At 34.8% G+C, this 14,084-nt stretch overlaps 1 protein-coding gene across 11 annotated transcripts in view; it reads right to left on the minus strand.

Annotated features, from left to right (window-relative positions):
- Positions 1–14,084, minus strand: part of ABI3BP (ABI family member 3 binding protein) — a 278,236-nt gene that overhangs the window by 192,258 nt on the left and 71,894 nt on the right. For all 11 annotated transcript variants that reach the window (XM_074214347.1, XM_074214345.1, XM_074214338.1 and 8 more), the window contains exon 2: positions 3,035–3,214. In XM_074214347.1, the coding sequence (XP_074070448.1) occupies positions 3,035–3,214 (180 nt within the window). The remainder of the gene's footprint in view (positions 1–3,034; positions 3,215–14,084) is intronic.

Here is a 14,084-nt window from a genome sequence, read left to right on the forward strand (position 1 = left end):
ACATATATATGTATATATATATATATATGTAGGCATATGTAAAAATATTCCAATACATAATTCCATTTATCAGTTCTTCCTTTTCTACTTTTAGGAAGGTGAAAATGGTGCCCCAAAATTTGGTCATAAGCTCATAGAAAGAAAAGAGACTGAAGATGAAGAATTTCTTGAGGTATCTGACCCTGAGGTAATATGGGTAAACCATTTGGCATATTTAAAATAGTACAAAAATGTGAGTAGCTGCTACACCAATCATTACTGTTACTAGTGAATAAAACAATGATATTGAGCAATGGAAATTGGAAAAACAGTCAATGGACTAAAAAAAGCAGAGTCCTAGAGTCCTAGATACAGCAAGGAAGCTAAGGAAGCTAAAGAAACAGAAAGCATAGCTACTTATTGTGTTTGACTTCCAGGAAGAGTAGACTTTTGCTATTTTTAAATATATTTTCAGGAGGCAATTTACAGTTTAGCTAATAAAAATTGATGGGATAATTTTTAATTTCTTTTTAAATATTAATTTAAAAAACATTAAGATTAAGTTTTCAAAAGTGGATGTTTTGGTTAGAAAATATTGTTCTTGAATAGTTTTTATGGACATTTAAACTACTAATATTATAATATAGGATGTCCTCATTATGTCCAGGAAATTAATAGATATTATTGTTTGAAAATAATACTATATTTGTCTAAATATAGGTCCCAAATGGAGATGAAACTTGAGTATATCATCTAATTACTATAGTTTTCCAAGTGATTGTTTAAAGATTAATAATGTACTTTTTATAAATTGTTTGATATAGTCTGATTATGAAATATTTAACCAACTACAAATTAACAGAAACCAAAAATTACTCATAATATTCAAAAGAGAGAAAGACATATGACCTGTGTTTTCACCTTGTATGTTTTGGATAAGGCACAGTATCCTGTTGCTAGTTAGAAAAAGCTGTGATCGCTACAGGAAACATAGTTATGCCAAGTTTACATTGGTTATATTTGTTCAAGGTATCTAAATCTCAGACAACATTTATTTCTATAATAGCTACACTCCAGTTGTTTCACAGCTTAACTCTTGTGTAAAAATGAGCCTGGACCCCTATTTTAATGATATAGTTTTTACTTATTTAATTTTTGAAGTGCAATGAAAGTACTCTACTTGAAAAACTGGGGCAAAAGTCAAGAGAGACACAATAATGGTCATTGTCAACAAATCAAAGTTGTCTTTTAAACAGCTGAATTTACCTTTCATGGAAATAAATTTTACTCTACTGCCTTAGTTAAGGTTCTCTTAAAATACTGAAGAGCAAGGAAAATGTTGCCAAATCTAAATCTATACTTTTGAGTGTTTGGAAACCTTCTGAAAGTACTCACAATTAATATTCCTCTTGTGAAACAAAAATTACTTTTTAAGTAATCTTATCTGGAAAACACTTTTGTCTGTATGGATTACTGAGATTGACATATCTTGAAATTTAATGCTATATGCAAGAATTCTTTTTAAAAGACAATGAACAATTTTATGACCTAATGGGCTAGGCCTATCCCAGGCTGGTGTGGTACTTAAGGCTCAAAACTGGAATGATAATGTCTGTCCTTTGGTCTCAAAGAAGACCATGATATCAAGGAGGTGATGTTATGACAAGCCTATGAATTGGATTTGAGTGGGTGAGGGGGGGAGGCTGTGCTAAGTTACCAGCCTCACTTTCTCTTCCAGAGCCATCTGGTTACAGGGGCCAGATATGAATCAGGAGAACTGATGCTAAGCAACCAGAGTTAAGTGACTTGCCCAAGGTCACACAGCTAATGAGTATCAAATGCCTGAGGCTGGATTCAAACACTGTCCTTCTGACTCCAAGACCAGTGCTCTATCCACCACACCAAAGAACTAGCCTAAATTGGAATAAAATGAGACCTTGTAGAACATATGATTTAAAAAGGAAGTTTACTTAGCCCAGTCTCAGTAGCTGAGTAAAGTTTTACAGATTGTGTGGATCCATAGTGGTCTACCCAATAAGCTGAAGAGAGAAGATAGAGTTCCTCATTCCCTAGCCTTTGTAGCCAGACAACATGTCTGTAAGTATTTACTACCTAATTACAGCCAGACAGTTAATGAAGAACGCCATATCAACTGCCCACTCCTTTAGTCTCCTTTAAGTCTCTAGATTTCAATATTTTTTAAGGAAAAGAAATAGTTTGACCCATATGGATCAGCACCTTGGAAGATCATTCTCTTAGCAGGCTGATACTGCTATAGCTTCTAATGAAAAGAAATATTAATCTACATCTACCAACTTCTAGTAAGAGGGAAGGAAGAAAATAAAGCAATGGAGAAAACTATTTACATAAACATGATATAAGTATTAGCTCATATCTTTAAAGGATTTTTTGGGAGGATTATAAGGCACTTGGTCAACAACAACCTTATAAGTTGTTGTTGTTAGCTGTTTTTCAGTTGTTTTGTCCTTTGTGATTCTATTTGGGGTTTTCTTGATAAAGATACTGGAATGGTTTACCATTTCCTTCCTCTGCTCATTTTACACATGAGGAAACTGAAGCAAAGAGGGTTGAAACTTGTTTAGATCATACAGCTTAAGTTAGTGTCTAAGGTCAGAATTGGACTCAAGAAGATGAGTCTTCCTGACTCCAGGTCCAGCCCTCTTATCTGCCACCTAGCTGCCTATAGCATAATTATATCAATTTTTCAGATGAAGAAATTAAGATACTTTTTTTCATATTCAGTCATGCACACCTATTTGATGTTGGAGCCAAAACTCAAAACCAAGTGACCCAGTATTCTCTCTACTCTTGTTCATATTGTATTTATTTATTCATTTATTTATTTATTTATTTATTTTTCTTGTGTGTTGAAGGACTATAGACTTAACAAAATACCATGATAGTCATGAAGATGATCTGTGAATTTTTCATCATTTCTGTGTAGATTAAAAAAATTACTTGATTTTCAAATTAGATCATTACCATTACCCTTCTACTATATTTCACTTCCACCTTCACTTGTCAACTGTCTTACCAACTTCAGTCTCAGATGTCTTCCCTTCTGCAGGCAATGGGAAATATTGGTTGGAATGTGAATTGCTTCCATATCCCAAGACAAAACCTTCTAGTCTGGTGTTTGGATCTGGACGAAGAAACTTCATGAGAATGGAGTCACCTGTGGTATTGATATGGACTTTTAAATTTGATTTTTTACCTGGAGATGAGAAGAGAGAATGAGATAGATATTATTTTAACCTATTATTGGATTCCTATGCAAACTGAGAGACAAAAGATGAGTTGTATTTATAAAGAGTAAGCAGGTGACAGAAATGACTAAACTGTGGCTAATTCTAAGATCATAGACTGAAGCTTGAAGACTTTATTTTTAAAATAATGTTTTTATCTTTCCTCCCAATTACATGTAAAAACAATTTTAGACTCAGACATTTGTTCATTTGATAACCTTGAGTAAGTCTAACTCTCATCAATCCCTGTGCCTTACTTTCCTTACCTTTAAAATGGAGATAATAATTGTACCTATGTCCCAGGATTTTTGTGTAGATAGAATGACATGCTTTGACAAACTGAAATGTTATGCATACACACACACATATACATTCCAACATATATGTATGAGTCTAAATTTGAACTCAGGTATTGTTTCCTCCAACATGCTAATCTATTGGAACACCCAGATACTTTCAGATTAGTTAAACTTAAGTCCCACAGATTCTCAGGGAAGTCAAGGTCAAACACTAAAACAGCAGAACCAGGATTGAAACCAAGTCTTTGGACACTAAACATGCACCACATTGGTTCTGACTGACAGGAGCTTATAGTGGCACTGCCCAGCCACTTCCTTCCTTAGAAAGGATGTTGTAAAGAAGGGTCCAGCAACTGCCAACTAACTCCCACTCATAGGGCAAGCTAGGCAGGCTGTCTGAAGCAGCAAGATATATGTACAGAAAGCATCAGCTGCCAAGAAAAGTAAAGCATTCCTATAGTCTCTATCACCTCCTCCCTTCAGACCACAGTAATAATAATAATTATAGCTTGCATTTTATGTTTGCCAAGGTGTTCACATTTGTTCTCTCCTTTGATTCTCATTACAATCCTGTAAAGTAGGAACTCTTATTTTATAGATGAAGAAACTGAGGCAGGCAGCTTCATTGAGTTGCTTAGAATCACACAGGTACTATGTATTTGAGAAGGGATATGTACCCAGGTAGTCGTGACTCTTACTCCAGAGCTCTATGCACTGTGCCATGGAACCTTGAACTTGATAGTTCAGAATCCCCCCAGACTTTTAGCCCTCCTTTCTGCCCAGTCCTATAGCCATTAATCAACGAAGTAATCCTCTTGTCAAGATATTTCCTGGTAACTTTCATCCCCAGCAACTACTACTACTCAATATTGGGAAAAAAAGAAATTCTCACTCCCAAAGTCCTTAGTAATAGCCAATGATTAAAAAAAGAAATATATTTATTGTTGGAAATTATATTAAAGAAGATATATTATCATCTATTTTACCAATATATCCTTTTTTATTATAGTGTGAACTCCTTGAAAACATAGTCTGTCTCGATCTTCTATTTGCATTTGTACCTTCGCATAATATTTAATAAAGCAATCCATGTGTTCATTTGTTCTGATGCATCAACACAATCAAAAGGGTTATCTGATTTATGACTTCATTTTTGACAGTGCAGACCTTTCCAAGGAGTCCAGGGTCTTGGCTAATCCTAGCATACTTCATACTTGAGTTGCATTGCTTTTTTGATACTTGAGATGCCTGAGTTGCGTTGTTGGTCCTCAATTATAATTACTTTATTTTGGATAGAATTCTATACTTAGCAAGCATTTGATCATATTTATTTTACTAGTTTTCATGTCTCAAAACTGCCACTGTCTTTTTAGAAAAAAACTACTTAATATCTTTTAAACTTGTGAATTAAGTTTATTTCTAAAAGCATCAAGTACAGGGGGAAAAACAAAACTTAAACATTATAGAAGCCTTCTTTGAAGTCTTATAACTTTAGAATTGGAAGGCACCTTAAAAAACAAAATATAAATAAGCTCTTGTATTTGGCTTATGGAGAAACGGAGAGCCAAGATAGGGAAGTAACTTTCCTAATGCCATATATGAGTGAAGTATTCTAGTCTCCATATTCTAAGTTCAGTGCTTACCATTTTGTCATATCTTGTCAGGGACCAGACTCTCCACAATATTTACTATCAATTCTCCCATCATATCATTTGATTTTCAGTCATCTCCTTTCCACTAGAACCTTGTATTCTGACCCTAGGTTCTCTGAATCTAATAGGTGAGAGTTTTTGCCATTTCCCCCCCAGGACCCAGGTCCTCTTCTTCATTTCACTATCATTTCTGCACCAATCTGGTCCTTTCCCAACTCTCTTACTTCACTTTATGTGTTATCTTCCTTCACTAGAATATAAATTCCTTGAGGAGAGGTACTATCTCACTCCTATTTGTGTTCCCAGCTCTTAGATAATAAGTACTTAATAAATTTTCCATATACCATCTATTATTGTCTATCACCTGCAAAAAATAACTGAACTTTGAATCAGAAACCCTGAGTTCAAGTCCTATGTTTGTCACTCATAGTTATACTAGCAAGTCTCCTGAGTTTTTAATTGTAACATGAGAATAATAGTTTTGTGCCACTTATTATGATTATTATAAAGAAAGTATTTTGCAAACCTTAAAGAGATAAATAATAAGGTTTTTATCACTATTATACCATACAACATAAGTCTAAGGGATAAATCTGGGATTAGAACTTGGAGACTTTGAGAATTCCTAGATTATTTTCTCTCTTTACATATTCTGAATTTCCTGGCTCTACTCACTGAGAACTTGAACATTATCTTGATGGCAAAACAAGGAGTAAAACTTCAAATTTCAGCATCTAAATAGATTTTTCTTTCTAATCCTTTACTCTAGCATCAGCAGTCTCTTACTATTAAGAAGATTTATCCTTCAAATGTTGTACTCCATAAACCAAAAACCGACATTTCCATTCTTGGGGACATGTCCAATTTGTGGGCAGTTTGGACCAGCACAGTGTAGCTAATTAAGTACTGTTAATCAATGCTGCACCATGTTTTGAAATAGATCTAGGTGCTTTGATATCCTTTAAGGTGACTTATATCACCCAAGTCCCAGCTTCTTTCCATCACACTGGAAAGAAAAGCTTAACATTAAATCAGCCACACTGGCTCTTGAATAAGAGGCAAGATCAACTCTGTCATCACTCCAGTCATTTTGTCCAAAGACTCCGACTTGGTGTTGCCACAATAGTCTTTCCCTTGGGAAAGATTAAATGATGGCTATGCAACATGAGGAAAATTGATGCCATAAACAACCATCATACAAACTGTGAGGAAGTGATCACATTTCCTTTGTACAGGGCTTAAATTATGGTGCCTCCCCACTAGCAACTGATGTCAACAACCAGTTCGGTATCATGAAGGGTCAAACTCACATTTAAAATATGTAAGCAATGAACTGTCATGTTATCTTGTTCTTATAGCATCTGATGTCCCATATAGAGAAAATGATGGTTCGGGTCACAAAGGTTTCAGACTTCATCCATTCCATTTAACCATTCAATAAAAAGTAGATGCCTTTGTGACAGGTCAGAAATTTCCCAAGGCCTGAGACCCTTAAGAGTTTATCTTAATGCATATTCTTTTCTACTACTTTGAGTACAGTCAAGTGGCATCCCAGCATCAGAGAAATCCTCTGCTACCAAAAACCAGTTTTCCTAAACTACTCTCATAATTAATTTTTTACAAAGTAATTTAAGGTTTACGAAGTACTTTTCACATGTCAATGGGGAGAGTGCCAATAGTATAATAACCATTTTGCATAGAAGGAAAATGAGACCCAGGGATGGAAATTAATTTACTCAAAATAATGCAGCTAAGTAATGGTTTCAGTTGGGATTTTAACCATGGTTTCCTGATTCCAAATCCAGTATACTTTTCAACTAACAAGTCGGTGTAATATAGTAGAAAAAATTTGGGACCCAGATTCAAGTCCCAGTTTCATGTCCTGGCTTAGATCTCAGGTCTCAGTTTCTTCAATAGAATTAAGGTGATAATGCTTATGGAGAAAGCACCCTGTAAATAAAGCTGTTATTATGGTTGATTGACCATCCCTTAAAAAGGGGTAGCAACATCAGATAAGCCTTTCTTTCTGATCTCCAGAGAGGTTACAGAGATCTTCATAGAATGGAGACAGGAAGCTTTGGGGATTTTCCCAATTATGTATATATATATATATATATATATATATATATATATATATATATATATATATCTTATACCTCTCTTTGTTTTCCCCAGAACTTAGCACAGTGACTAGCACCTAGATAAATACTTAAGAAAGCTTATTAATTGACTAATACCAGCTATTTATATGTTGATAGAATCAGGTGATGTTTTGTTGTGCAGTTGCATCCAACTCTTCAAGACCCCATTTAGTATTCTCTTGGCTAAGATACTGGAGTGGTTTGCTATTTCCTCCTCCAACTCGTTTTACAGATGCCGAAACTGAGGCAAAGAGAGAGTTAAATGATTTGCCCAGGGTCCCACAGCTAATAAATGTTAGAGATCAGATTTGAAGTCAGGAAGATTAATCTTACTGATTTCAAATCCAGAATTCTATCCACCATGCCACCTAGCTACTACTTCTGATTCAGAAACATCCTTAAGCCTGCACAGGTGTCAGTTATTTCACAATGACATTGTTATGGTTAATAAGAATGAGGTCAATTCATGAAACAGTTATTATTTGCCAGGTATTATCTTGGGCATTGGTGATACACTGACAAAAGCAAAAGTGATTTTTCTCCTCAGAGTTTACATTCTATTGGGTGAGGTAACATATGCATATATAAGTAGCTATAAAAATATGAGGTAATTTGGGGTAGGGGGATGATAGTCGCTAAGGGATCAGGAAAGACTTCATGCCTATGGTGGGGCTGGTGAGGAACTTTAAATCCAGAAAGAGATTCTGAGACATATAGGAAGAGGGATCCTGTCAGTCATGGAGAAGTGCCAGGGACAGTATCAAGAACAACAAAAAAAACCCAATTTAGCTGAACTCTAGAGTATTTAACAGAGAAATTCTGAATAATGATGTTGGAAAGGTAAAGTGGAGTTAGGATTTTTTTTTATTTTTTATATTTTTTTTAGATTTTTCAAGGCAATGAGGTTATATGGCTTGCCCAAGGCCACACAGCTAGGTAATTATTAAGTGTCTGAGGTCAGATTTGAACCCAGGTATTCCTGACTCCAAGGCCAGTGCTCTATCCACTGTGCCACCTAGTCGCCCCTGGAGTTATGATTTAAAGGGCTTTAAATGCCAAACAAAGGAGTGTATGTTTAGTCCTAAAAGCAAAAGGGAACCACTACAGTTTTTTTTGAGTAAGGAAATAACATGATGAAACGAGTGCTTTAGGAAAATCAATTTGGCAGTTGCACAGAGGAGGGATTGGTGAAGGGAGACACCAGGAAGGGAAACTAATTGGCAGGCTATTGCAACAATCCAGCAAAAGGTAAAGTTAATTGCATCTTCTTTCTTAAGATTTATAATAACAATAGTGTTCATATTAATAATAGCTAGCATTAAAACTGTCATCTTGATTTCTTATTGAGCTTAATAGCACATCCTGTGGTATTGAGTAAAATCTGTTATTATTATTATTATTATTATTATGTATTCAGCACAGTGAAGTCTAGTAATTGTTTCATGTAATTCTTATTTCCTATAACAGTTGAATTCTGGATTCAAAAATGAGAGATTGTTTTTTGTTCACTGGAAATGTATGTACTTTTAATCTTGATTTCTAAACAAAAGTATACATATACCAGTTTATCATTAAACAAAGGGAGCCAAGTACATCAATTTAGAGTAAGTAAACCTTTTAAATTAGCAATTAAAAATTAGGTGTTTTTTTTTTAACTCTCTTAGTTAAAAGAGAATGACTGGATAGATATCATTTCTTTTGTGCTCAGGTGACAGATACATCTGTAGATTTATTAGTCATTCTACTATTTATTTTTAGACATACACCACCATTTGGATTAGTGAATTGGATGAATAATATACCAGGAGTCAGGTGAATTGAGTTTAAATAACTGCTCTGAAACCATCTCTATGAACATGTTCAAATACTTTAGCATCTCTGAGCCTCACATATGTCATTTTGAGATAATAATATTTGTTTCCCTGACCACACAGAGTTATTATATGGAATTCTACTGTAAGCATTGATGCAATATATTAATATGATTAATTAAGATTTTTCTCATATCAATTTGTAGTTTTCATTAAAGATCAGAGAGCCAGGAAAGACTTGAGTTCAAGTCCTTTTTTTCTGACAAACTGTATATATTAGCATAGATAAGTCACCTTGGCTTAATGAAGTCAGCTTGAGAGCCAGGATGACCTGGGTTCAAATCCTGCTTCTGACATATACTGAATGTGGGGCCAAGAGCAAGTCACTTAATTTTTCAGTCTTCTAGGAAACTCTCCAAGACTACAGACATGGTATAGACTACAGACATGGTACTGACCTACATTGACAATGAAAATTCCTTTTCCTGAGAGTTCCCTATACCAATGAAATCACAAGTCAAGTCCTTATCCATTTGGAAACTTACTGGAAGCTGTCAAAAGAAACATTACTGGCCCTTGAACTTGGTTCATTGGTGGGGGAAGGGAAGATGGAGAAGAACTATCATTTGTTCTGTGTCTAACTCTATTGTAGGAAAGAAATCTTCAACTTTCTTAGAAAGTGATGAATGTTACAATAACAGAGAAGTATGGAATGGTTTGGAAGAGTAGTTACTGAATGGCAGTCATCTTTTGACATTAACTGTGTGAGAATCTGTAGGTGGACTGCATGACATATACATTTAGCATAAAACCATGTTTGACATGTTTAAGAAGTGATACTCCAAGCACAGAGAAAATGAAATGCTCAAGAATATTCTATCATACCATACGAGCTAAATAAAACATATGCCAACAGAAATTAAAGAGAAGAAAAAAGATATGTGAATGTCTCAGGAAAGCAGCCACCACCACCTTGGTCATGAATAAAGATTACAAACTGTCAAAATTTACTTTGGGTACTACTGGATCTATGATACTTAACCTCAACCTATATTTTTCAGCACCCATGGTATTTTCATTGATTTCAAAAGAAATTGTGGGGTTCTCAAATATCTTCAAAGCAAAATTAAAACTCCTTTTTTTTATTTTTAAAATAAACAAATGACATGCTTTGGAAAATGGTGGGGATGACAGGATATTGCCTGTCTCTTCAAAGAAGGGTAAAATCAACACTTTTATGTGAGTAGCTAGAGTATATATTACTATGGAGTCAATCAAAAGAGGAACAAGGCAGCATGTTTCTAAAGGTGATTTTCTCATTAAGTATATGTATTTTATGCATATATCCATAGGTATATAAAATATATTGCATCTATTTTCACTGTCATTCTTGACTCTATACTTTTCCTCCCCCTTCCTTACCAATCATTTGTTAACTCTTGTCATTTCCATCTCTCATATCTCACATCTATCTCCTTTTCTTCTGGTCTAGCCCCTGTAGACATCATTCAGGCAAGCAAATCCTGGTGAAGGGGCCAACCCATCCCATCAATTTTTAACTATCACCTTTGTGCAGGCAGGTCAGCCTAGCTGAAACATCAAGGTGCCCTTAGGGAGAGATAGGAAACAGCATGTGCCAGAGAGTCAAACTATAACTAATACCTCAATCACCACTGCCTACTACTTCCAAAGAGGAGGTGCTCCTAAGTAGCTACAGCTATGCAAGACTGGGAAAAGAAAACTCTCAATAACAGTCTTTGACACTTTAAAATAGTTAGATATAAAAATGCATTAAAGAAGATACATTGACATTGGACCCTAAGGATTATGTAACCTTTCCATCTGACTTGCAGCAGAAACGTCTTATATGTATTCTTTCTGCCATTTGAATGTGAGTTCCTTGAGAATCTCTGACTTTCTGTCTGTATCCCCAGTACTTAGTCCAGAGCCCTTTACATCCCTCTCTCACTTCCTCTATTCCTTTCTTATCCTTCCCTTTCTGCTTTCTTCTTCCTTCCTTCCTTGGGATCATCAACTACTCAATCAGCAAGTAGTTATTACAAATATAACTTGAAGCAGTCACTACCTTTCAATAGTCTATCTTCTGGCTACATTTATAGAGAGAACTCTAAGGGACTTTGGAAGTCCTCTAGTTCAATTTCTTTCATTTTACAGATGAGTAAATTGAGGCCCAAAGAAGAAATAAAACTTGCAAAAATGCAAGAGAAAAGATTCAAACTCAAGTCTTTGAATCTGAATTCAGCAATCTGTGCAGTGCATTGCATTGGGGAAAGCTTACCAGAGAATTAAAAAAAATAAGAAAGATAAGTCCAGTGACTAGGGAAGAGTTAGGTCTAAATTTTCAATGGAGGTGAGGTTGATATAAGCTACTTTTACTACCAATATAGACAGCTGACCTCACAATGGTCCTCAGAATCTTGACTCAAATCATGAAGTTTGCTGGGAAGGTACAGAAAAGGTGAGCAGAGGTATCCCATTCTGATTGGACAGCTCCCTGAGTAAAGGGATCCTTGGACCCTGGGGACTGGTGACAGAAGGGTGATAATGTGATTACTTGAGCATCTGGACCAACAGACGTAAATATGCCCCCTTGAAAATTCTAATCAGAAACACAACCAAAGTTGTCCTATGCTAGCTTGGGAACTGGTGAAAACATTAAATGTTCAGAAACTTCAAAGAATTATGAGTTTTTGATTTGGTAGTTTTTCCATGTTTTTTGTCTTTCCTCCATCACTAAGCTGACAAGTTTAATATATCAAAGAAAGTTCTGAGAATCTTAATGCAAAATTATGGAAAGGCAAAGCAGGTAGAGACAGAACTGTGCTATTGACATCAGTCTTCCCTTTTTGTTATGTGCATGGCCTGTGCCTGAAGGCAGAAGAGTTCTCACTCCCATTTCCCTTCATAAATCTTCAGTCCAGGTGTCATTAGGAATCCAGCTACTGCCATATAGAATAGCCCATTTAACTACTTATAATAGAATAGTCTTTTTGTGCATTCCTCAGGAGGTTTAATTGACTTTCTCTGACCAGACTGATTTGTGATCACATGGATTTTTTGCCCTAACAAATAACCTGTTCTAAAGAAAGAGACCTAGCCTAATTCCAGTTCTGACTGCTTTCCTTCTGGAAACACAATTTTAAGTGTGACAATTTTCACTTTATATTTAACATCTGCCTTCTAAATGACACTGTGTACATTATAAGGAGATGAAAAATGGATCTGTGATTTGACTGGTCTAGGGAATTCTCAGATGAGAAAATGCTTTCTAGAATCAGGTCATTACCTTCTCTGCAACTCATAGTCATAGAGAGTTACTTAGGGTACTGAGAAGTCAAGAGACTTGCTCTAGATCAAACAACCTGTATGCATCTAGGGCATGACTTGAACTCAGGTCTTCCTTGACCTAAGACCAACTTTCCACCCATCATGCCACACTGTCTCTCACATCTTCTTAAACCTGCCAAATACTTTATAAAAATGTATATCCAAAATATTCAAGTTTGCAATAGCTTTAAAATAGAGGATCATCTATAAATTATTTGGCAGGAGATAGGTGCTCCTAAAAGTAACAGTGACCTTTTCAAATAAACATATGATGAAACAACAAAAGATTTAGAGGGCTGAGTTCAGAATAGTGCACTCATTTCAGTGCTAACAGTGCTTGGGTTCTCTTCATAAACTGCTGGTGTGTTTGTATGTCACAAAAACCCAAGAAAAACAAATTCAAGTAGAAAAATATTTAAAATATTAAATATTTGTTTTATAGTATATTTATAGTATATTTAGTTTATAGTATATTCAGCTATGGACATTTATGTACATCTAGATATATTTCCTGGGAAAAAATGAACAAAAGAAATATTGTGGTTCCGAAAATACAAACATGAGTTAGCAACTCATTACTATTGCACTGGTTTGCGATATCCTAAAGCCGAGGGATATATCAACATGTAGCTTCCTTAGGAAAACATGTGTAGGTAGAGTCAATATAGCATTGTGAATGATGAACTGCCTTTGGATTCAGGGACACCACGTTTCAAATTCCTTTACAGACAGTCACTAGCTATATGAGCTGGGAATCTAGGGATAAGTGACTATTAGATAACTTCTATTCCTATTCTGATATGAATTCCAATAATACTAGATCAGTTTCTAAAACTCCATCATGATTTTCTCATAAAAATTTCTATTCAAAAATTTTTACATTTTTATCAGCATTTTATTGCACTATTTTATAGAAATGCTTATTCTATAATTTAAAAAGTTAAAAGATCTATCAGGGTCAAATAAAGCATAATATAGATACATTAGTTTGTCATAAATCTTTATCATTATTACAGGAAATGAGTCCAATGAAAAATACAAATAAAGAGGGATTCTCTATGTTTAGAGGAAATGGTTCTACAGACACTCCTGTTTGCAGTTGACATTGCCTTAAAGGCTTACAACAATACAAGATTTCTTCTCTGAAATTCAATTAGGAGAGATCAAGCTAGCAATCATGTAGGGAAAAATCAAAGGCATAAAGAATGTCTTTGTCATAAAATGCAGATAGAATGTATGAAAAAAGAATCAGAGTGAGTAATTCACATAAATCCAAATTATTTTACTCATTTAAATCAGGTGGAAATAGAACTCATTGAACACTACTCCAATTGGACATTGACAACATTATAATTTTATAGGTTTAAAGGGAGAATGAATAAAGTGATAGCAGAAAAATGTGAATAATTGTACAACTATTTTATTATTTCTATGTTTAGATTCTCAAACTGTAATACCTTTATATTATTTTCTAAGACATTTTGCCTCATAAACATTCATGACTTCATAGAAATCTATTTATTCTATCAATCCTAACAGCCAAAGTTGCTCCAAGATGGAATCAATCTTCTTCAATGGACAACCTATT

Source organism: Macrotis lagotis, chromosome 1, assembly GCF_037893015.1.
Source record: "Macrotis lagotis isolate mMagLag1 chromosome 1, bilby.v1.9.chrom.fasta, whole genome shotgun sequence".
Classification (NCBI taxonomy): domain Eukaryota; kingdom Metazoa; phylum Chordata; class Mammalia; order Peramelemorphia; family Peramelidae; genus Macrotis; species Macrotis lagotis.